This window comes from Pistacia vera, unplaced genomic scaffold, assembly GCF_008641045.1.
Source record: "Pistacia vera cultivar Batoury unplaced genomic scaffold, PisVer_v2 Contig1144, whole genome shotgun sequence".
In the NCBI taxonomy this organism is placed as follows: Eukaryota; Viridiplantae; Streptophyta; class Magnoliopsida; order Sapindales; family Anacardiaceae; genus Pistacia; species Pistacia vera.
The window spans coordinates 256,020-281,930 of NW_022195187.1; the positions used below are offsets into that span (position 1 = coordinate 256,020).

General features: G+C 38.9%; 3 protein-coding genes across 3 annotated transcripts; all 3 read right to left on the reverse strand.

The window, feature by feature from the left end:
* Positions 1-1,529: 1,529 nt before the first annotated feature.
* On the reverse strand, positions 1,530-2,141 carry LOC116144909 (auxin-responsive protein SAUR50). Its single transcript, XM_031430343.1, has one exon. It carries the CDS (start codon positions 2,113-2,115, stop codon positions 1,678-1,680), a length of 438 nt encoding a protein of 145 aa, XP_031286203.1. The 5' UTR covers positions 2,116-2,141; the 3' UTR covers positions 1,530-1,677.
* A 13,561-nt stretch (positions 2,142-15,702) lies between these two features.
* Positions 15,703-19,653, reverse strand: LOC116144971 (ABC transporter F family member 1). Its single transcript, XM_031430425.1, has 6 exons — positions 19,527-19,653; positions 19,195-19,410; positions 18,559-18,632; positions 18,249-18,459; positions 17,929-18,163; positions 15,703-17,168 (listed from the first exon to the last, which is right to left on the reverse strand). Exons 2-6 carry the CDS (start codon positions 19,408-19,410, stop codon positions 16,117-16,119), a joined length of 1,788 nt encoding a protein of 595 aa, XP_031286285.1. The 5' UTR covers positions 19,527-19,653; the 3' UTR covers positions 15,703-16,116.
* A 5,212-nt stretch (positions 19,654-24,865) lies between these two features.
* Positions 24,866-25,240, reverse strand: LOC116145322 (uncharacterized mitochondrial protein AtMg00860-like). The gene has a single exon (XM_031430768.1). The coding sequence runs from the start codon at positions 25,238-25,240 to the stop codon at positions 24,866-24,868; it is 375 nt and encodes a 124-aa protein (XP_031286628.1).
* Between the last annotated feature and the right edge of the window lie 671 nt (positions 25,241-25,911).

A 25,911-nucleotide genomic window follows, 5' to 3' on the forward strand; every position in this document is an offset into this window, starting at 1 on the left:
TGGTTCTGGCAGAAGATATCCCTCTTGAGGTGGTTGGTGTGTGGTCTGCTCTGTCTCTTTCTGGTCATTTTGGCTTGTGGGAGGGTTTTTGGCTGGTGGACAAGGTTGGGGCTTTCTTTGTGTTGAGGGGTAGGTGTTGTGTTGGGGTGAAGCTAGGTTGCTGGCTTCTTAGGGTTGGTCATGAAGGCTGGGAGAGGTGTTGTTTATCGTGGCTTGATGTTGCCCGTGAGTGGGGGTTGCTCCCTTTATTATGTGCCTTGATTTCTTTCTTTCCTATGGTTGGTCTTTTGGTTGGTTGGGGTGGCTTGGATGCTTGGGTCCTTGTTGTTTAGGGTGTGCAGGTGGATGCCGTGAATTTTACGACAGCCCAGTCTACTTTATCGTTTGTTGTGGAGCTGTTTTGGTCCGCAATTTGGCTTTCGCTATGGGTTGCTCTAGGGTGTGTAATGTTGAGTAAATGATTGTATATCCTTGCTTTTTTGTGTTCCTTTTTGCTAGCGATCCATTTGTTTTCTTAAAGGGTTGCTTCGTTTAGGAGTTCCCTGTTTAGTTGTAAATTCTTTATTCTTTATAAAATTATCAGTTACCCAAAAAAAAAAAAAGTTATTAATTAAGAAACTATAGTATATGAAGAGGTGATATACACATTTTTTAATGTTGGCTAGCTAGCTATATATTTATTTGCACCAAAATACAACCAAATTATTATCGGTTTTCTATTTATTGAGGCACGACTAAAGCAAATTAGAGAGATTAATGACGGATTACTTGCAAAACTTTAAAATAAGTTGTTGACAAAATTTTTATAGTGATTTCAGAATTTCAATGGGATTTCCTATGATTTCAACTACCCATTCAAATCATAGAACTCATTCCAGTTAAATGGTAAAAAAAATTGTTACGAAAATCCACAACAACCAAAGGTACCTAGTCGACCAAGACGGGACTAGGTAGCATGTGCATATGATTTTGGATAATCAGCTAAGTAATGGAGTTTATGCCAAATAACAAAAGACAAATAAGATTTTTAAAGTAGTTCGACAGGTTAGAACCAAGCCTACATCTACTACTATCTTATTATTTGGACCTGGAGTACATGTAAATAGATTACAAGGAGGGAACCATGATAGTGAGCTTACGGGGGCTTCACTGAGTAAGCTCTTTGCTTAAGAATGTGTTTCAAGGGTTTTTTACAAAGTTGTGTATGTGTATATGAATGTCCTTATAATTGGAGGCGACACTCTCCTTTTATACGTGTGTTTTGATAGTAGTTAAGAGTTGGTAGATTATGAATAGATTACATGCATAATCCCATGTAATCCGGATGTAAGTCAGTTTTACCCATACTTAAATCAAAGTAGTGATGCTTAGGACTAATGGACTTATTGACAAAGTTATTTGCTATGGGAGCGACACATGTGACGATCTCGTTCGCTTGATCTTGGCATAGCCTTTAGACAGTTGGCGCGAATCAAACCGTGGGAAAACTACGCACAACAGAAGTTATCATTAAAATTTGTTGCTCCAAAATTATACATGCTGGAAACAAAATTTTCATCAAGTCAACAAATATAAACAGTACACAAGAACTTGTATTGGCAAGAACCATTACTAGAGTTTACAAGAAACAGTAGTATCTACTACAAGGAGCAAGAAGAAGAAATTAAACCTTCTCTTTCAACAAATTTGCACCATAGTTTCATAAGACCCCCAGTTGACACCAACATTATCACTAGATTCTCCATCCTGATCCTTCCATCGCTCGGCCAGTATCCTCTCAAGTTCACATGGCCTGCAAGGGATCGTCAATGCACCCTCATGATCAAAACCATACTCTTCTGCCGCTTGCTCCAACAGCTTAAGAAATCCTGGGTGAGTCAGATAACTCAATGGAATCACAAATCTCTTCGGCTGCTCACCATCCACAGCTATCACCGCAAAGTGTCCTTCCTTAACATCTTCGGGCACATAACTTGAGTCATTAACTTCTTCCACCTCGTCAGAATAAGAATTTGATTTCCTACCCAATGAAAGACTCTTGTGTAGTCTTTCCACGACAATCTTGAGCTTTACAATGCTACTTTTCTTCTTGCTGCTAGCACTGTGTTTAGCCATGATCAAGGATTTATGCTTCAGTTTATTTTGTGAGATGAAGCAATTTTCGGAGGTTGCTTTTAGCGAGAGACTTTGGTGGCTATATATAGGCTTTAGATGGTTGAAGAGTGGAATAGTCGCGTAATAAATTTACCAGAAAATTATTTACATTGACGGTCGAAGACAAGAAAGAAAGGACATGGAAGGCCTGACCTTGGAGTTAATTGGGAGACCAGTGCATGTGACTGAAAGCTGACAAGCTTCAACTTACCATGAAACGTCCCTTTTAGCTAGTCATGTCTGCACTTTAAATAATTAACAAACTCTGTAGCCTGTATCCACGTTTCTTTCTAATGAATCTCATTATTTTCCATCAGATTAATTTTGCTAATTAATTAATTAATATTCATCAGAAACGTTACGTTTGCATCAAGGAAATGTTGCACACATATAATGAGCTTTTTCAGACTTAGTAAAGACATAAACACGAGGGTCTTTTGTAACTTAAAAACAAATATTGAAAAACGATTTATGACAGCTCTAAATTAATCATAAATAGATCTAAAAAAGAATTACTCTGCTTGTCGTATGATATTGTTTTTTTATTTTCTTTACTAGTAATGATTTTTCTTCATAAATGACCATTGATGCTGAGATTTTGAGAAAATTCGAGAGACTCCGGAGACCGTCGGACACATAATATTCACACATTCAAGCATATAGCCGAACACCTCAAGTTTTTGCATTACCCCACTTGATAATACAAGTCGTTAATTTGTATGGACATAAGAACACGCAAAGTAAAAGCTTAAGCTTTTGATTCCTTAGAGATCCAGATGCGTCGAAGACATAAATAATGCAACCTCGCTCGAATTGCATTTCCCTAGCAAAAAATTGCAGCATTTATTCTTACAAGCAATCAAGTACATATACACGTATGTAGCTGTCTCCTGGACATCATATTTTAATTAAATATAATTAATGGCAATTCATAAAGCATTTCAGTTTTCATGTGGGAATCAGATTGTCAGTGATACAGAAAAATATATCCTTCCTGGTGAATGAGTGAGAAAATGTTGGATGAGAGGGGTATACTCTTTAGGGGCGTTTGGTTCAGGAATGTTAGATTACTGGGAATGTTGGATTACTAGAAAGATAGATTACCTTGAAAGATTAATGGGAATCTTTAAGAAAATATGTTTGGTTAGTTGGTGGGTATGTTATATTAATATGGTTGGTTATAGGGAATAAATTGGTGGGTATGGTATTTAAATTACTAAATTGTCCCCTTTACAAATATTAATATAATATTATTTTTATTATTAATTTTTGAATAATTTCTTTTAACCCCCAATATTTCAGATTTAGTTAAAACACCCCTGCTTATATAAAACTTTAATTTATTACGAAATCACCCCTGGCTCCTGCCGCCGCNATATACACGTATGTAGCTGTGTCCTGGACATCATATTTTAATTAAATATAATTAATGGCAATTCATAAAGCATTTCAGTTTTCATGTGGGAACCAGATTGTCAGTGATACAGAAAAATATATCCTTCCTGATGAATGAGTGAGAAAATGTTGGATGAGATGGGTTTACTCTTTAATTCTCTTGAATTACATAGGGTGCTTCTCCATTCTTCAATACCAAGTCACACTAAAATGCTAAATGGATCGAGAGAACTATCTGCGTACCCCACAATTTAATCGATCTCGTTCTCAATGATCAAAACTCTTTTGGCAATTGTCATTCTTGATGTTCGCTTAAATATTGTTTGAAATGGAAGGCAAACAGGAGAATGATTTGCTAGTGTAAAGCTTATCTTTCCTTTAGAATTTAGGATTAAAGGAATAACATAATACACGTTTCAGCACAGGGAATTTGTTATCCTTCTATAGTGGCTTTTTGAAAGGTCTGCATTCTTAATTAATTTCTTTTTACCTTATCATCGATCTGGATACGTGACATTCTTTCCTTCTTTGCATTAGTAGTAACAGGATTTTGCTTTTCGAGAATCGAGATTAGGGTCATTATTTAACTACAAACAATTTTTTCCTCTTATGTTGATAAATATTTATATATTGTCATTTGTCGGCCGTCGAGATTTATTATAAAATAAAGATTGACGATTCATGTCATCTTAAAAGCTCATTTATGTTTTTTAAATCATGCATTAATATTGGCGAAGTAGGGTATAAATTACACTATATTTATGCATGTTTTAACCTTATTTTGATAATATATGTATTTTTAAAACTGTTTGATTGAAATAGATAAAAACATCTGTTGAGATCAGAAAGTGCTTTAAGACCGTTGCCTTTTTTTTCTTTTTTTTAATAAAAGTTTTTGCAATAAACACTATCAAATTTTTCACAAAGAACACTAGAAAAGAGAGCCCACATTTACTCCAATATTTATATATTGAATAATCTACTAGAATATATCAAATCCTGAATATATACATCACGAAAGAAATAGACAAAAAAAAAAAAAAAAAGATATACAGATAGCCATAATGGTTCAGATAGGATGCTGGAAATTAGAAGACAGGCCAGCTGCAACAAGCTGTTTCCTAATATATAAGCATATATTTTGTGCTCACTCAAAAGGCCGAAAGGTGGTTCTGTGTGCTAATAACCTGGTGTCTAGATAATTTCCTCTTCAGACGTTCGTGTCTGGATTACGTGCATCTCAGAGTATGGGAATTGAGAAGTGTCAAGATCAATGGAGAGTTAGCCAGTTAGGGATCACACTGTTGGACACACATCTGTTCATCATTTATTTAATGTCATATATATACGGCCAAAATACATTAAATTTGAGAAAAACTCATTGCAGAGAGAAACTTTAACTGCTTGAAGTTTGTTGATGCGTGATTTTGACACCAACCAAATGCACGTACGAAATGCTGAGCTGGCCCAGAAGATATACGTGGATGAGAGAGTGAAAGTAAAAGCAATGGAGAACAGTGTTTAAAGTGGTTCGGATGCTCAAGGAAGCAAATCCTACGTCCACTAATTTTGTATTAATAATATTGACCAGGTCGCGTTCAGCGAACTGACTTACAAATGATTACACGAGAGAGAGAGAGAGAATGCTATTTTTCTTTAAAGAGATTAGCTAATCCCCCAAATGAGAGAGAAGCTCTCAATTTATAGTGGGATGGGTCAAGGTTATGATTACTAAATCTATGAGTTGGTGGGATTATCCGTGCAAATCCTTCTTTATGTCCCATTGCCCACCTTCTAGAGCGATTTATGCGATTTGGTGCAGGGATTAGACACGTGGAATCACTCTAGCTCCTGGCTGGTCTGACGCGCACCCATTGCCCTGACAGGAGCATGTCGTTCATGTCATTGTGTGACGTGGCTGCCTCTGACTGGCTGCGGACCTACCTAAGCTTTGACTTTTTATGCTGACTGGGTTTTGTGTCAGCCCTACTTTTTCAGGCATAACAGAAGTCCCCTGGTTTTTAAGGTTTGAGGATCGAACCTTGGAAACTATAATTCATGCCGTGATAAGACGCCTTCGAGGAAATTCTGGTGATTCCAACCTGTTTGAAAAGAGGTCGAGACTACGCTTTTGTGCGCGCGATCTGATATAGTCTTTGCTCAAGGATGAACGACCTGATTATACTTGGAATTCTCCTCTCGACAGGGGATTAGACTGTTTTGGAACTGAATACTCGTCGAGAGTCACGTCGCTTCGCGACCAATGGGGTAGAATCGAGGAATCACGTCGCTTTGTGACTGGCTAGACGAAGAGTGTTCTACATAATGATCTCTTCAGACGTTACCTGTCGTATTTTTGTAATGGATACATTTAATGAAACGCCTTCTGCTCTGACAGACTTGTCCTGTGCGCAATAAATGCCAGTCATGCGCATTAAATGCGTGACATGCTGAAGCGATATCCCCTATCAGAGTATTAAATGCAGATTGGGGCACATTTAATGCGTAAGGAGAACGTGCCATCGCTTGAGTTTTTCAACGAAGAAGAACGACGATTTGGTTTTCTTGGAGCGTGACGATCACCCTTCCCCGCAGATCTGCGACACGTGGTCGCGATCAACGGTGAGATACATTTTTTTGTCCAAACGTCTTTTGATTTCAGGAAAACCAAGCGCCAATTCTTTTTTCTATAAAACCCAGGTTCATTTCAGGCAATGTCACCATACTCATCTTTTCAAAGAGAGCAAGAGACTTTTGCAAACTTGGATTCTTTGCCTTCCAAACCAGCGCGTATCTGTTATTCAAAGCAGAAGGATTCATCTTCATATTCCAAGAGGTAAGGATCGCTCTCTACTTTTATTTCTTACTCCCAGAGTTGATAAATGATATCAGTCTGTCGATAGTTGATCGGAGACGAAATGTTCTTGCTGGGTTCAAGCCATGAATGGCAGCTCGAAACATTATGTTAGAGTTTTTCTGGGATTGAGAAAGGGAAGTGTTTGCTTTCCTCCACATCATCGTACGAACTAGTGTACGAGGGCTAAATGATTCCCTGCTTGTCGCTTTTACAGACTGCAGTAGAATGGACCCCTCAACGATCAGATCTGAGGAAGGGACTAGTTCGTCTATGCAGGATGCTCTTGCGAGTCCCATTCGAGAGATCTTCTCGGTACTTACTGAGGATGAGCTCGAAAGGGTGATAGACCAATACGCTATCTGCGTGGAGGTCTTCCGCAATAGGACACGCACAGCGCGGTATCCTCCACGTGGGTTGGCCGCGATCTCCGAGGATATCTTCAAGGGTGGAAGGTTGATCCCTTTCCACCTTTTTGTTAGGTCGGTCCTGGATCATTTCAGGATCGCACCGATGCAACTCATGTCGAATGCGTACATGATTGTCATTGCCATGTACATCGCGTGTCATGAGAACGGGTAGCTCAGTTGCTCGTATATCCTAAAAAAGAGCAAGGACAAGGATTCCTACTACTTGTCCAAGTGACCTACTATAGAAGCTGGGATACATAGTTACCCTAGCAATGCGGGGGCCTACAAGACGAAGTTTTTCTTCTTTCGTTACGACGGTATTTGCCACTTCTAGGACCCGAGTAGGTTCTTTTCCCTTAACGAATTTATTGACTTTGTTTGTCCTTTGCTAATGAGCTGTTTATTTTTCTAGTAGTTAACAAAATGACCAGTTTAGAGCTGCTCGTGGACCCAGACAGAATCATAGCTTTTAGTTTCCTGCCCGAAGCGAGTCGCGATGCAAGGCTGCTCGTGACAACTGCGAATCTACGGAGATACGATTTCTTCAACGTAGACGCGACCTTAGAGCCCCCATCGATTTTTTGATCTGTTTGAAGAACATTCGGTTAACCAGCCGCTGGTAAGTTGCGCCAGCGTTCTTGAGGCCAAAGGACATAACTTTATAGCAGTACATCCCCCGATCTGTAACAAATGACGTATGCTCTTCGTCCGACGCGTACATCAGAATTTGATTGTATCTCGAGTATGCGTCCATAAAACTTAGCAGCTCGTGCCCGGAGGTGGCATCCACAAGCTGGTCGATTCTGGGCAGAGGAAAGCTATCTTTTGGGCATGCTTTATTAAGGTCAGTGAAGTCAACGCAGGTCCACCATTTGCCATTGGGCTTCTTTACTAGAACCGAGTTGGCAACCCAGGTCGGATAGAGCGCTTCTCAGATGGATCCATTTCAAAAGAGATTATCTGCCTCAAGTTTCAAGGCGATGTATCGTTCCAGATCTATCGCTCTTCTCTTTTGGCGAACCGGCTTAACTTCACTATCGATGTTCAATGCATGGCAAATAATATCTGGGCTAATCCTGACCATATTTACATGTGACCATGCGAACACATCGATATTCTCTCTGAGGAAGCTGGTCAGTTCGGTGGCGAGCTGGGGGTTGAGATTGCTCCCAATCCTTAACACTCTGCTCGGCTCGCTCTGGTCGACCGATACTTCAGACAGATCCTCAATTGGCCCACTAGAAGGGCATTCTTGAATACAAGAATCCATATTATCCTTGGCTGGGCCAGGCTGTGGCTCGATCCGGCTGATCGCCATTGCCTGTCGGGGAATGCCGCGCGAGATGCCTTTCCCTTTGCACGTCATCTGCACTGCTTTTACATAACAGTCGCGAGATACACGTTGAGATCCGCTGACTTCCCCTATCCCCATCGGGGTGGGGAACTTCATATTCAGATGGTATATCGAAGTGACTGCCTTGAAGTTTCTCAGTAGAGGTCGCCCTAGGATACCATTAAAAGCGGATGGGCAATCCACTACCAAGAATTTAGTTACCTTGGTCACTTCGTCAAAGTCACCCAGCATGACTGGAAGCGAGATCGTTCCTTTGGGGATCAGGTGGTCCCCTGTAAAACCATATAGGGGGATCGAGGCGGGCTTCAGGTCAGCCTCGTCCAAGTTCATTCTTTTGAAAGCTGTCTAGAACAGGATGTTCACAGCACTTCCATTGTCCACCAACATTCTGTGGACGTTATGGCGCCCTATTAGGGGCGTGATCACAAGAGCGTTATCACAAGAGCGTCATCATGGGGATGATGCAATCAAACTACATCCTTCCCTGCGAACTTTTTGTGGTCGCCACGTCGTGCTCATCACACTGATAGGGTAATGATGGGCTAAGCAAGCATATCTCTCCTAGGCACCTCGTGAGTTTCCCGCAAGGTGCGGTCCCTCGAAGATCATTCCAACATTACAAATACCTTTGGGATCACGACGCTTCTTTCCTAGTTCCCCTTGATTTTTCTCCTGTGTGGGAGTGGAGTCATCAATGTATTCCTTGAAATGCCCCTGCTTGATGAGGTCTTCGATTGCTTGTTTGAGAGCTCGGCACTAATCGGTGTGATGCCCATTATCCCGATGAAAGTGGCAGTATTTTTTACTATTTCTGGCTGATGGGGGATTTTTCATGGGTTCAGGCTCTCCGAGTAGGCTGGCTTATTTTGACTTATCAAGAATAACCGATACAGACGCATTCAAAGGCATATACTGATTTCTGTCACGATCACGACGAGGAACGAGAGCATAAGACTTTTTGGGCTCATAGCGCGATTTCTTTCCTTTTCGTTGATTGTCAGTAGCCCATTTGCGATCGACTCTCCTACTTTCCCCTTGACCAGGCGCACTACCTGAAGTGCCGGGGTCGCGGCGATGGAGCGCCGCCACAGAATTTTCAATACGGAGGTACTTCTCTGCAAGGTTATGAAAGCGGGTGAGGGAAACATCATCTCAGCCTATAACTCTTTTCACAGGTCGGTCTGTGGGCAAACTCCCTCTATGATGAGAGTCCAAACAGACTCTTCAGGAGTGTGAGCTACTTTATTAAGTTCTCTGTGGAATCAATCAATGTAAGACTGGAGGGATTCGTCCCTTTCTTGCCTTATATTGCCTTATATTGCTGAGGTAACTTAAAGGCATTGAGAACTTTCGGTTTGCTTGGAAATGCCTTAGGAACGTCGTGCTCATCTGAGGTTACGAACTAATCGATCCCGCTGGGAGCAACCTGAACCACCGTTTGGCATGAGAGGTTAGGGTTACTGCCAAACAACGGCACTTTACCAAATCTGAAACCTGGTGAAGTTCTATCAAGTCGTTGAATTCATACAAGTGATCCTGCATATCAGAATTTCCATCGAACGCCCGCATATCGGGCATTCTAAATCTTGATGGGAGTGGGGCGGCTAACACTGCCAGAGAAAAGGGAGACGTTGCTACGACCTGCCCTTGCTCGTTTTGCTGAGCTTTCAGCTGATCTAGAGCTGCTGTAACTCCTCAATCTGAAGCAACAGAGCTATTTGGGGATTGCTTTCGCCCATGCAAGTTCGACCCTCGCGATTGCAATTGAGGAAAGTCTGAAGGTCGGATTCCTCTTCGTCTCGGTCGATAATTTCGGCTGCTCTCTACACACACTGGCTAGAGTCGTGTGATGGCGATGAATGGTGTGGGGAATTTTTACAACCTCCGCGGTGGTACGAACCGCCCCGCAAAGTGTGGGAACCTCCCGCACGATGACGATTAGAATCGTTTTCTAGCTGTGATAAGAATCGCCCTGCCCAGCACTTTTATGGGGGTGCGCATGCGACGTGGCATGGGATGGCTCGGGCTGTGACCTTTCACCGAGTCTTAACGTCACGAGTATTCTACTCGGGACGTGGTCGGTGTTCGCCGACCCTTTGGAGCACTTAGGCCCGTTTTTCGCCACTTGTTTACCCTTCCTTCGGCGCGCTGCAGTGCTCGCAACACGGGCTATTGCCTTTTGTCGTGCTTTCGCATGACCTGCAGGCGTTTTTTGCGGTTGCACCACCCCAGCTGATTCGGGTGGCACGCCCTGGTCCAAACGGTCCAACCTTTGTTTGACTGTTTGGAAACTGTTGTTGAACCTCTCCAGGTAGCTCATGATGGTAGGGTCAAGTTGTGAACTTGACGGAATATCTCCCGCGACATTTTGCGAAACCAAAGGTACCTCGGGAGAGATGTCCTCCTGTACTTAGGGGATCTCCTCAGCACCCTGATTGGTTCACTCAATTTCAAATCGGCGAGCCATTTGCTGTTGTAGGACCTGTTAGTCAGAGATTCTCCTGATGAAGGACGAATACTAAATCAGGCCCTCCTTTTAGCGCCAAACTGTTGATGCGTGATTTTGACACCAACCAAACGCATGCGAAATGTTGAGCTGGCCCAGAAGACACAAGTGGATGAGAGAGTAAAAGTAAAAGCAATGGAGAACAGTGTTTAAAGTGGTTCGGATGCGCAAGGAAGCAAATCCTACGTCCACTGATTTTGTATTAATAATAGTGATCAGGTCGCGTTCAACGAACTGACTTACAAATGATTACACGAGAGAGAGAGAATGCTATTTTTCTTTAGAGAGATTAGTTAATCCCGTAAATGAGAGAGTAGCTCTCAATTTATAGTGGGATGGGTTAAGGTTATGATTACTAAATCTGTGAGTTGGTGGGATTATCCATGCAAATCCTTCTTTATATCTCATTGCCCACTTTCTAGAGCGATTTACGCGATTTGGTGCAGGGATTAGACACGTGGAATCACTCTAGCTCTTGGCTGGTCTGACGCGCACCCATTGCCCTGACAGGAGCATGTCGTTTATGTCATTGTGTGACGTGGCTGCCTCTGACTAGCTGCGGACCTATCTAAGCTCTGACTTTTTATGCTGACTGGGTTTTGCGTCAGCCCTACTTTTTCAGACATAACAAAGTTGTTTAAAAGCCGCAGTTATTTAATAACTCCTATGAGATTCATGGTATAATCCATATAATATTTAGTAGATTGGAATGATATTGCACTTTTTAGTAGCTTTTGTCCCTGAAGAAGACCGAAAAGCTGCTCACTGGGTTGTGATGATAGCAATGCTTCAAACAACAACCATGGGACACAGTGTTGACCCTAATTAAGCAAAAATTTATCCAAACAGTGTAGGACAAAATATTAACGTGCTTATACAATATAAGTTTCTATTTCATTACTGATTTACGGTTGAATAACATGAGAGAAAAAGACCTAGACGCGCATGGGCATTGATAGTACATACAGTTGCACAAAAAGCGACAGGACCGGGGAGGAGGATAGGCTAAACGACGACCAAGCAATAACTTAGGATTCGTCATGGACAGCTACAGTGCAACGTACTTGAACATATTAATAGAGCACTGACATGTTCCATACGTAAATTCTTACACAAAAAAGAAAAAAAAAAAATCTAAAAGCCTAAAACAAAATGAGTTGATAGAGCATCTTGATGCATAGTATCACTATTTTGGTTTGGTCAAAGTATGTCTTGAATAGGCAAAAAGTTTGAATTCAGAAATCAAATTATTAGCTTAGAAGAAGATGACTAAACTTTAAATTTTATAGAATATCCTTGCAGAGTCTGAAAAGTTAGTTGATCGAAGTAAGAAGTATTAATTATATATATCGGGAAAGAAAATGATTAATTTTTTATTTGAAATTATATTTACACTCAAATTTTCTAGAAAAGAAAATATTTACCATCTAAAAGGAGGAAAAATAGTTGTCAAGGAATGGACTGAGAAAGGGTTCAATACGCTATTATAATTTTCTCAAATGGAATTTTATCCAAACATATAGGCCATGGTTCCTTAATTCAGAAAGTATAAATATCTAATTTGATTTGTTTTGTTTTTAAAGATCTATATACGCCAGGTAGTAATGGGTAAATAGGAATAGAAAGTTGTATTTATTTTGATGATATAATTCATGGGTAAATTAGATACTTCATAGTTTAACATGAATTAATAGGAAAGTTTTAAAATGAAATGTGATTATAATACACGAAGAAAACAATAAATCTTCTCTTCACTTTCACATATCTCCGGTATTCCAGACAACTCTGGTTGCTTATCCTAGATGGAGAGAATCCACTAATAGTAAGAATAAGAGCATTTGGGAGGGGCCTGTATGCAGTTGACGTATGAGATTCTAATTTTGATCTGAGGCTAATTTGAGATCTTATTGGTGCCACGATCTGGCCTACCCTGGCTAGATCGTTGGCCAGACACCGTTTTATTTATTTATTATTATTATTTTTTTTTTTTTTTTCTAATTGTTCTGATTTTTAATTATTATTATTATTCTAATATGAATTTATTTTTCTGATTTTAAAACTAGATAAAGTTCACAATTTATAAACCTTAGCCTTACTAAATATGTTAAATCTAATAGTGTTTCACGTCTCACGATATTTATTCGAAACTCCTTCCCTTATTTAATGATTGATTAATAGAAATATGTTTATAGTTTTATGTTTGTGGTTTTAAAAAAATAAAATAAAACTCCAAGCATCTCCAAGTGAATGAGATTAATATCTTAAGAATTCCACAAAGTCGTATACGCTCTCTTATGGGCTGAGGCGCTGAGCTTGTTGACTTGACGCAGAAGAGTTACGACCTAAGAATTAATGTCTAGCCCATGGCTGTACATGATTTATAATTTTCTTAGTTGGGCTAACATTATCTAATTGATCATGCCACTCAGTCCCTCTACCCTTGTCTATCTATTAGGTAGTATGTGTTGCACTAGCACCCTTAAAATAATATATTATGTTTGAGATAACCTCCTGGGTAGCTTTGCATGTCCATTAATAATATGTTCCATTCAGTTATATATAGACCGTAACCACATTTGCACATTGTGACTTCTAGTTAGTCCATTAAACATTGCTTCCAATTCTACAAGTACAGCCCAGCCTTTAGCTACATGTAGAACCCACACTTAACTGTGAGCCTGAAGTCGTATTGTTAGCCGCTTTAGCCCAGGGGAAATGCAAGACCTATTTTTAACTTTCTGCTTGTTCGTCTTGGTAAAGGCCCTTACCAAACACTAGGCCCTAGCCATCGGATTTTTACATGCTCCTAAATTCAAGATACAAAAGTTTAACAAAATGAAACACGTCATTTTCCATATGATTCATTATTAGGCTCAATAACAATTATACGATAATGGAAAACTAGTTAGGCGGTCAATAAAGAAACATTACATATAGAATACCATAATTATAGGTTCTCCAATACCACAATAGGGTTAAATGGGTAAAGATCTCATCTCATAGCCATCACCTCTAAACCTACTTAAGTATCGATATATATCTCCTTGGCCAACCAAGTATAACATGACATAAATGCGCAAATGTAAACAAAAATATTACCTAATAACCGAGCAGAAAAAATAACGGAACAAATCGGCTTCAAACAATAAAAAAGCCTTCGTCCCTCCTGCTCAATAGCTTTCTTCATCATAATCCACCCCCCATGAGAAAATATCATCCTGGCCTAAATAAAGCCAAGCTTTAATAGCTGACAATATTAGTGTAATATAGTGGTCTTCAAACCCATCCTCGGTTTATCTGCTGCTTCAATCACAGTCCAGCCTTCGCCTTGAGGTGTTGCTTGAAGTCCATAATGTCACCNTTTTTTATTTGAAATTATATTTACACTCAAATTTTCTAGAAAAGAAAATATTTACCATCAAAAAGGAGGAAAAATAGTTGTCAAGGAATGGACTGAGAAAGGGTTCAATACGCTCTTATAATTTTCTCAAATGGAATTTTATCCAAACATATAGGCCATGGTTCCTTAATTCAGAAAGTATAAATATCTAATTTGATTTATTTTGTTTTTAAAGATCTATGTACGCCAGGTAGTAATGGGTAAATAGGAATCGAAAGTTGTATTTATTTTGATGATATAATTGATGGGTAAATTAGATACTTCATAGTTTAACATGAATTAATAGGAAAGTTTTAAAATCAAATGTGATTATAATACACAAAGAAAACAATAAATCTTCTCTTCACTTTCACATATCTCCGGTATTCCAGACAACTCAGGTTGCTTATCCTAGATGGAGGGAATCCACTACTAGTTAGAATGAGTAATACTATGCTTACTCACCATCTTACTAATCATCTTACTATTCTTTGTAAATATAACGCATAGTACGGGTACCATGTGCAATTTTAACAAAAATAGTAAGACGGTTAGTACAACTAGTGAGTAAGTATAGTGTTTTTCAGTAAGAATAAGAGCATTGGGGAGGGGCCTGTACGCAATTGACGTATGAGATTCTAATTTTGATCTGAGGCTAATTTGAGATCTTATTGGTGCCACGATCTGGCCTACCCTGGCTAGATCGTTGGCCAGACACCGTTTTATTTATTTATTTATTTTTTGTTTTCTAATTGTTCTGATTTTTAATTATTATTATTATTCTAATATAAATTTATTTTTCTGATTTTAAAACTAGATAAACTTTACAATTTATAAACCTTAGCCTTACTAAATATGTTAAATCTAATAGTGTTTCACGCCTCACGATATTTATTCGAAACTCCTTCCCTTATTTAATGACTGATTAATAGAAATATGTTTATAGTTTTATGTTTGTGGTTTTACAAAAATAAAATAAAATTCCAAGCATCTCCAAGTGAATGAGATTAATATCTTAAGAATTCCACAAAGTCATATACGCTCTCTTATGGGCTGAGACGCTGAGCTTGTTGACTTGACGCACAAGAGTTACGACCTAAGAATTAATGTCTAGACCATGGCTCTACATGATTTATAATTTTCTTAGTTGGGCTAACATTATCTAGTTAATCATGCCACTCAGTCCCTCTACCCTCGTCTATCTATTAGGTTGTATCTGTTGCACCCTTAAAATACTATATTAGGTTTGAGATAACCTGGGTAGCTTTTCATGTCCATTAATAATATGTTCCATTCACTTATATATAGATCGTAACCATATTTGCACATTGTGACTTCTAGTTAATCCATTAAACATTGCTTCCAATTCTACAAGTACAGCCCAGCCTTTAGCTACATGTAGAACCCACACTTAACTGTGAGCCTGAAGTCGTATTGTTAGCCGCTTTAGCCCAGGGGAAATGCAAGACCTATTTTTAACTTTCTGCTTGTTCGTCTTGGTAAAGGCCCTTACCAAACACTAGGCCCTAGCCATCGGATTTTTACATGCTCCTAAATTCAAGATACAAAAGTTTAACAAAATGAAACACGTCATTTTCCATATGATTCATTATTAGGCTCAATAACAATTATACGATAATAGAAAACTAGTTAGGCGGTCAATAAAGAAACATTACATATAGAATACCATAATTATAGGTTCTCCAATACCACAATAGGGTTAAATGGGTAAAGATCTCATCTCATAGCCATCACCTCTAAACCTATCTAAACCTACTTAAGTATCGATATATATCTCCTTGGCCAACCAAGTATAACATGACATAAATGCGCAAATGTAAACAAAAATATTACCTAATAACCGAGCAGAAAAAATAACGGAACAAATCGGCTTCAAACAATAAAAAAGCCTTCGTCCCTCCTGCTCAATAGCTTTCTTCATCATAATCCACCCCCCATGAGAAAATATCATCCTGGCCTAAATAAAGCCAAGCTTTAATAGCTGACAATATTAGTGTAATATAGTGGTCTTCAAACCCATCCTCGGTTTATCTGCTGCTTCAATCACAGTCCAGCCTTCGCCTTGAGGTGTTGCTTGAAGTCCATAATGTCACCCTCCCAACGAGTAACAGCTTGATTTTCACAAACCCATATCTCATGCGCTACCTGGTTTATGAGCCTGAAATCATGGCTAACAAGAACCAAACCGCCATCCCACTCATTCAATGCCTCAGCCAGGGAGTCGATTGTCTCAATATCCAAATGATTAGTTGGCTCATCCAAGAGAAGCATGTGGGGCTGCCTATAGGCTAACCAGGCAAAAATCACACGGCTCCTTTGCCCATCCGACAGATTCTTCATTGGCATCACCTGGGCTTTACCCGTCAATCCAAATTTCCCAATTGCTGCCCTCATTTTCTCTTCCTCATTGCCTGGGTACTCTCTCATCATATACAGAAGGGCAGACATTTCCAAGTCAAGTTTCTCAGCTAAGTGCTGATGGTATTGTGCAATTCTAAGGTGATTATGACGCCGAACCATGCCATCAAGAGGAACCAATTCCCCCGTCATCAGCTTCAGCAGCGTACTCTTACCAGCCCCATTTGGTCCCACCAACGCTACCCTGGAGTCCAAGTCTACCCCAAAATCAAGGTTCTTGTAAATCAGATTATCAGGTGTATAACCAAATGCGACTTCCACAAACTGCAGCACTGGTGGTGGTAGCTTTCCAACATCAACAAAACGGAAGACAAGAATCTTGTCTCTCGTCACTTTCTCTGTAAGCCCTCCTCGCTCCATCTTTGCCAGTGTTTTCTCCTTGCTCTGGGCCTGGCGAGCTAGTTTTGCTGACCCATGCCCAAATCGGGCAATATACTCCTTCATTGAAGATATCTGCTCTTGCTCCCACTTGTACTGTTTCATCTGATTCTCTTCCAGTTCAGAACGGGTCTGAACATACTGATCATAATTACCAGTGTAGAGTTTCAATTTCTTGTTTTGCATGTGAATGATGTTTGTGCAAACACCATTCAGGAAATCCTGGGAGTGTGAAACCACAACCAAGATGCGCTCAAATTTCTTCAAACTCTCCTCCAGCCAGACACAAGCTTCCAAATCTGCATGGATAAAAATATTTGTCAAAAGTCTGCTCAGACTTGGAATTAGACAGACAATGTCATTTACTGTATCATGCATCAAATTAGACAAAGACAATGTCATTCACCATATCTTGCTTAGCCCATTTATCTCCCTCAACCCCCACCACACCAAGAAAAACACACAAAGGGAAAGGAAAATACATATAAAATGCACCAAAAAGCTAATTAACTGAAAACACATTTTTAGTAGTAAAACTATTCTTCAATCAAGATATGCAGAAAGTTAAAGATCTTTCTGAGGTCAGAACCAAAATGTCTTGACAAGGAAAAACTTGAAAGAATTTCTCTCATTTATGGCCACAAATTTCCTGACCAAGTTTCCATTTTCCACTTAAGAATCTAAGAATTAATTTTAAGGGGCATCCCATAGTTGGCAAAGGTTTCACACAAACCAAATAATGAATCTTTTTGGCCGCTTATGCCACACACCACAGAAACAGCAAACATAATCAAACAAACTATTGCAAAAACCTTTTTTTTTTAATTTATTTACTTTTAATAGATTGTGTACTAATAGTGAAAATGAAATTAAAAAAATGGACTAGTAAAGCACCATGAGAACCAAAGCCCTACGGCGAACACCGTATACAGAGACAAACACTTCAACCTCCAAAACTTTGACATATCAAACAGTGTTTGGATCTTATTTTATCTGATGACATAGGGTCCATAAAATAATTGAAACACCTTGAGCAGAACTGTCAGCATAAGTACTTACCTAGATGATTGGTGGGTTCATCAAGCAACAGGATTGTTGGGTTCATGAATAGAGCCCGTGCCAATGCAATTCTCATTCTCCAACCACCAGAGAAATCTCGAGTTTTCTTTGCCTGCATCATCTTGTTGAAACCAAGACCATACAAGATTTCAGCAGCACGTTTCTCCGCAGTTGCTACATCCAAGGCTTCTAAACGCTCATAAATACGCTCAAGTTGCTCTCCACCTCCATCATCCTAAGAAAAATTAAAAATTGACAGTGAGAATAGTAGTCCACGAAGGAAAAAGGATGAGAATCTAAGGATTTTCAGTTACACACACCTGCGCTGCCAAGGCTTCAGCTTCTTTCTCCAGTTGCAACCTTTCCTCATCACAACATATGACAGCTTCCAGAGCAGACATGTCAGAAGCTTCAATCTCCCTACTGAGGTGATAAATATCCATGTGGTCTGGAATTGGGAGCTCACGGCACCCTATTGCAGTCAATAGTGTAGATTTCCCACACCCATTTAAGCCAAGCAAACCGTAACGTCTGCAAACACAAGTAAAGAATAAACACAAGCATATACAAAATATGCATGCAGAAAAGGGATATTTATATCAACCAACACCTCCATCGAAAAATACAAACCTTCCATAGTTAAGCTCCAGCTCAGAATCAACTATGAGATCGTGTCCATGAAAAGTGACTGATAAGGACTCAATCTGCAACAAAGAAAGACATCATCTCATAATCAATGGTTTACATCATACTATATGACTCCAGTCAAAATAATCCACAAACTTTTGTAAAAAGACTCCAGTATGTCCCAAAGCACCATACCTAAGCCCGTATAAAAAAAAGCCTAAACAACAGAACTATGAAACTAAATTCATTCTCTCCCTCTCGTCTAAACTTTCATAATCTATTTAATAATTTATATTTCGAGCTTTATCAAGGTAAAAAAATATACTTGATAGGTGCACGTTGTATTCACCCAACAAATGATCTACGAAAACTAAAATGCAGAACAGTGACACACACCTTACTAAATCTCCAAGATATTCAAAATAAACATAAGATTAAATTGCACAGAATTAAATATTTTCAGAGCTAATCCAGAAATCATCACCAAAACTTTTAAAAATAAAAAAAGCACCAAAAACAGAAAAAGGGTAAAATACCTGCAATGAGATCACAAATTAAATTCAAATAAAATAATTCCCTAAATTTCAGAAATTCTATTAATACCACGAAGAAGGTAAAAAAAGAAAAAAAAAAGCTTACACGAATATCTCTGGAGAGAGGATGCGAGCAAAGAACTCCAGTACATGTTCGATCGGAAATTTGAATAGCTCCAATCCCATTAGCAACTTTATCAACACCATTCTGCGCCTCCGCCGCCTTGGAAGATGCGGCCGCCGCCGCTGCTTTTCCCCCTCTCTTGGCAGCCGCCGCCGCCTTCTTCTGCGCCGCCTTCTTCTTGCTCGCGTCTGACACCATCTGCAATCACCACCGATCAAAATCACAAAACAAAAACAAAAAAAAAAAAAAAACCAAGAAAATTACAAATTACATAGATAATTAGAAAAATAAAAAATGATTAATGAGTAACGTACCTTTGTTAGGAGCAGAGATCTGAGATCTAGGGTTTAGGAGTATAGATTTTGGGTGCTACTTGAGAGGAGAGGAGCAAAACCAGGTTATGAGGGTTTGGTTAAAGAGGGATAGTGTGGGAGGGGGTGTTTGGGTATATATAGGGAAGAGGATTGTGGGAGTGACGCGTGTCCGGTAGGTTATTGAGAAGGAACACTTGTGGTTACGTATTCGAATGTGAGACTGAATGTTTGGTGTGTATGCAAGAGCGGACAAGTTCATGTAAAAGCGAAGTCGGTCTCGGACATGTGTTTGGTTGTTGGTTTGGGCTTTTAATGGGCTAACATTAAATTAAAATGGACTTTTCTTCGTTTATTAATAGATTTTAAGCATGGTAATTTGATAATTTAAATATAAAATTTCATATATTTTCTTTTAGTGCTAAATTGAAAAATCTTCAGCAAATGTTTTTATCAATAATAATAAGGGAATTTATGTTACAATTGTGTTATCATAGCTTGGAACTTGTTGAGGTATATTTATTATTGAAAGTGTAAATAATATTTAGGGTGCATTTAGTTAGGGCCCTTAGAAGATTATTCTAGTAATCTATCTTTTAATATGGGCATTTCCTTGTTTAGTTCTGTAGGTAATAAATCATAATCTTTTATTACTCAAGTAATATAAGAGGTGATATAGGGTGTTATGTGATTACTAACTCAAAGGATAGTATTTCCTATTTTTGTTCCAATTTTACCCTTAATAAAAATTCCGAACACAAATGTGCTTCTATTGATGTCAAATAACAATTAACCCAATTTGTTGAATGACTTATTTAACCTCATTAATTAATTATTTGGATAAAAATGCCCCATATATATATACCATGTGTGTGTGTGTGTGTGTATATATATATATATCTAAAGGTAATTTCAATATAATAATATCTAATATTTTGTAATTACTGTCAACTAAATACATTAATTATTAATACAGTCCATAACAATAATTTATACCCATTAATCTTTTAAAATTATCTATCTCACTAGTAATCATATTTTTTTGTAATAAAACATTGTCGAAACCAAACGCACCCTTAATACACATCGGCGTCACAAAAAACATATTTTTTTGTAATAAAACATTGTCGAAACCAAACGCACCCTTAATACACATCGGCATCAAAATGAATTTTTGTGACAATTCTTAATACATATCCAACATATTTTACTATTTTTATAATGAATTATGAATCATATTCTTAATAGGATGGATACGCATAATTGTGTCTAAGAATTAGAAAGAATAAAATATATTATTACTAATAAATCCTCACTTAAAATAAGAGAAAATGATGGGTACTAAATAATATTAATCTATATTTAATATTCGTAGGAGTAAATGACTTCATTTTTAAATGGCCCAAAAAAATTATTATTTTAATGCTACTGGGCTTTGTATTTTTTGTTGCGGTGACTAACAGCACTCGCAACAGAAGTTTCCTTCGATGTGTCTCTTTTATTATTATTATTTTTTTTAAATAATTTTTATTACCTGCGTTCTTTTAGGAGGCATGGCTCCTTGAATTGACTGATGTCCATACATGCAGAGTTTATAAAAAATTTATTTGACATTTATAAGCTTGAAAATTAGAAATGCAAAGCTTGAAGATAAAGGAGGGCACCGTTATACTTGGCCAATTCTATTGTATAATACAGCTAATTTGATGTCTCTCATCCCTATCAAGTCATACATATTGCTGAGAATAAGTTTGAGAGCGATATACTTTTGAAAGTGTTATGTAGCACAACGTAAGTAATTAAACTAATTTCTCAAAGTAATATTCTAATATTAAAATTTATTCTTTACAATTTGAAAGCATTTATAATAAATATCAAAAATACTTTCAAAACATATACCGCTAAAGATTGTAAATATTATCATCTGTAGACTCTGAATGTGAACTTAATGTTTGAAATATTTTATATTTCACATAAGGTGGTCCATGTATTAATTTTATCCTGGTTGTTTTGCAATAATTAAATTAACTGAAGGGTATCATGATCATTTATCTTTGATGGAGAAATTACTAAAATAATTGCATTTTGGGAATTAATAAATAATCGTCGTATATAAAGGGGGTCCTCTCTTTGTTCCAATGTACCCATAATATTTTTTTTTTTATCAGAAGAAAAACAAGAAACTTACAGAAAGGGAAAAAGAGAGAGAGATACACTGCCTTATTCTACAATCTCTATTAACAGATTACTCATGGATTTGGGTATGTTTTATTATGTTTTATAAATAGTGAAAATGCATCAAAGTTTCAAATTCTGGGATTTAAGATTATGCAATTTTAGGGCATAGAAATATGACTATATGATAGGTCCCAGACTTGAATAAATTAAGATAAATTCTCTTGGGGCGAGAATGAACCCAATTGCAATAACTAGATATATATATATATATATTCCTTAATGATAAACAATGGCTGCTTTAAATAAGCAAAGTCATGCTCATGATGCCAAAATAAATGCAACATAAACCAACAAATTAACAAGTGCAACGGAAGAAGTAAATTGTGGAAAAATCATACACAACGTGGCAGCTGGAACTTTTCAACTGGATATGACTCAATCCTCCCACATGCCCGTAGAATTCTGCTCCACGTCAAACTCCACTCACCCTCTACTCCCATGCATGCAAGACTCTTGGCCCCTGCCCATTTCAAACTCCATTCTGATACTTACCGAAATAAATACAACATAAACCAACAAAATTAACATGATCTCATGATGCCGAAATAAAAGCAATATAAACCAACAAATTAACATGTGCAACAGAAGAAGTAAATTGCAGAAAAATCATGCACAACGTGGCAGCTAGAACTTCTCAACCGGATATGACTCAATCCTCCCACATGCCCGTAGAATTCTACTCCATGTCAAACTCCACTCACCCTCTACTCCCATGCATGCAAGACTCTTAGCCCCTGCCCATTTCAAACTCCATTCTGGTACTTGGGGTGGGGTTTTGGTTGCCTCTATGATCGTCGTGGTCTATCAATATCCTCCCCTTGAAGTTGACACTTGTCTCTAAGGTCCACAGCCGGAAATTGTTGAAGCAAAAGGGGAGTTGACGCCCACATGGCTTCTTCCACTAGGAGGCATGCCTACTGAACCAACACTTCTTCCTCAAACTTGTGTCCCCATTTGACCCAACGTGTCTCCCCTTGGTCTATCAATACCCTTCCTTTGAAGTGGACGCTTATCTCTAAGGTCCACAACTGGAAATTGTTGAAGCAAAGGGGAGATGACGCCCACATGGCTTCTTCCGCTAAGAGGTATGCCCACTGAACCAGCACTTCTTCCTCAAACTTATGTCCCCATTTGACCCAACGTGTCTCCAAAATTTGCTTGGGCTCCAATATGACAACTCCGTCTTCATTCAATGGCGGCAAGTTCTGGGAAGCCAAAGCTCGATCGCCAATGAACTTTTTTAGTAAGGACACATGAAAGACTGGATGAATTCGAGTTCCTTCCGACAGTTACAATTTATATGCCACTGTTCCGATTCGTTGCATCACTGGGTACGATCCACAACACCGGCTTGCCAATTTCTATGAACCCGTTTAAATGCTAACTGTTGCCGATATGGATGCAAACTAAGATACACCAGATCACCTACTTCAAAGGTGACTTCACGTCGCTTATGATCCGTTGTTTGTTTCATGTGGTTAATGGAAACTTCTAGGTTAGTCTTGAGTTGTCGAAGCAACTCATCTCTTGTAAGGAGACTCTAGTCCACTTCATGTACAGGAGACAGCCCAACTAAATAGATGGGAATGGTGGGTGGCAAGCGGCCATACAATGCTCGGAACGATGTCAATCCTGTTGAGGCATGGTAGGTGGTGTTATACCAGAGCTCAACCCAAGGGAGGTAGGGTTTAGGGTTGAAAACTTTGGTTTGGCCATCGATTTGCGGATGGTAGGCGGAACTTAGCTGCAATTTAGTCCCTGACATTTGAAAGAATTCTTGCCATAATCTGCTGATGAAGATTGGGTCTCGGTCACTGATAATGGACTGAGGTAGGCCATGTAGCTTGATAAGTCCTTCCACGAATTTTTCTGCCACACTTTTAGTGGTAAACAGGTGAGTTAAGGTGAGAAAATAGGCAGATTTACTCAACCTGTCACGACCACCAAGATGGTGTCCTTGCCATGAGCCTAGTTAGTAAATTCGCAAATTATACGCCCAGTCATATAATTCACATATTATTCGTGAACTGCCGTATTTTATTAGCTCAGCCGTATTATTTGCGAATTATATGCCTCAGCCATATTATTTGCAAATTATTCTTGTATCCAAATTTTTGCCAAATTTTTACAAACATATTTTTCACCGTTTGCCATATCATACCCGTAAAATTCCCGTACCCTTTTTTTGTCGTACCTGTATATTTGAAATGCTATATAGATTTTAACCAAATGGCCCATGAAAAATGCTAAAACTAGGATTGATATTGCCGTATTTTTCAAAACATATTTTTGACAATGTGCCGTATTAAACCCGTATATACCCGTACCGTATTTTTTTCGTATCCAAATTTTATGACCGAATTTTTCACCATTTACCGTATCATATCTGTAAAATTTCCGTACCTTTTTTTGTCATACCTGCATTTACTAACTAGGACCATGAGATGTGGGTAGTTCTTCTACAAAGTCGAGAGTGACATCCTCCCATACTTGGCAAGGAATGGGAATTGGTTGTAAGAGACCTGCAGGAGAGAGTGATTCTGATTTCATTCGTTGACAAATATCACACTGCCACACGTACTCCTGTATTGTTTGATGCATTTTTGGCCAATAGAATTGTTAGGCCAATCTCTTGTAAGTCTGCAGTACTCCTGAATGTCTTCCCATCTTGGTGTTGTGATCCTTATGCATTAATTTGTTCCTTAGCTCCTTTTATGAAGGAATCACCACTCTTCCTATAAAGAAAATTAGCCTGTGACGTTGGAAGTATGGACCTTCGGGCTGTGCCTTAATTGCCTGATCAAGTGACTGAATGTAAAGGTCCCCATTAGATGTTTTTCGTATCTCATCCCATATAGAGACGATGGCCACGTGCATTTGATGGAGAACTAGGTTGTGAGGCATGCATGAGAGGGCATCTGTGGTTGAATTTTTTCAGCCAAGTTGATGGGTTATTTCATAATTGTAGCCCATCAATATGGCTACCCATTTTTGCTACTCCGAAGCTATCGTTCGTTGCTCACTGAAAAACTTCAAGCTGCTCTGATCCGTCTGAATGTAGAATTTTCTTCCTAATAGCTAGGGACGCCATAGGCGTATTGCCTCTACAATCGCAGGCATCTCCTTGGCATAGACTGACCAAGTTTTCTTTGCAACTCCCAATGTGCGCTCATAAAGGTGATGGGTCTACCCTGTTGTGTTAGTACTGCGCCTATTCCTTCTCCTGATACATCAGTTTCAATGGTGAAAGATTCACTAAAATTGGGCATGGCCAGGGTGGGAGTGGTGATCATGGCTTGCTTAAGAGCCAAGAAGGCGGCTTCTGCTTCCTCAGGCCACCCGAATTTCCCTTTTTTGAGTAAGTTGGTGAGAGGGCGTGCAATGATGCCATAATTTCGCACAAACTTCCTATAATAACCTATCAAACCCAAAAATCCATGCAATTTAGTGATGTTAGCAGGAGGTGGCCATGCAATCATGGCTGCAATTTTCTTGTCGTCGACCTTCAGTCTCTAAGCCGTGACAATGTGTCCCAAATAATCCAACTCTTACTGACCGAATGCACACTTGCTTGCCTTGACAAAGAACTTGTGCTATCTCAATACCTATAGGGCTTTTTTGACATGCATCACATGTTACTACCAAGAAGGATTGTATATTAGGATGTCATCGAAGAAGACTAAGATGAACTTCCAAAGATAAGGTTTGCATATTGAGTTCACGATGGCCTGAAATGTAGATGGCGTGTTGCATAGCCCAAAAGGCATTACTAGATATTCGTAATGCCCGTTGTGAGTGCGAAATGCAATTTTAGGGATGTCAGGAGAGTTTACCCTCACTTGGTGGTAACCTGCTCTTAGATCAAGCTTGGTGAAATAAGAGGTGCCATGTAATTCGTCCAACATGTCGTCCACCATTGGAATTGGAAATCGATCCTTGATGGTGGCGAGGTTAAGTCAGCGATAATCTGTACAAAACCTCCAACTGCCATCTTTTTTCTTTACTAGTAACACCGTTGAGGAAAATGGGCTAGTGCTCGGATGAATGAGTCTTGAATTCAGCATCTCTTGCACTTGCTTCTCAATTTCCTCATTTTGGAAATGGGCATATCTATATGGGCGGACGTTGACTGGTTCCGTCCCTTCTTTGA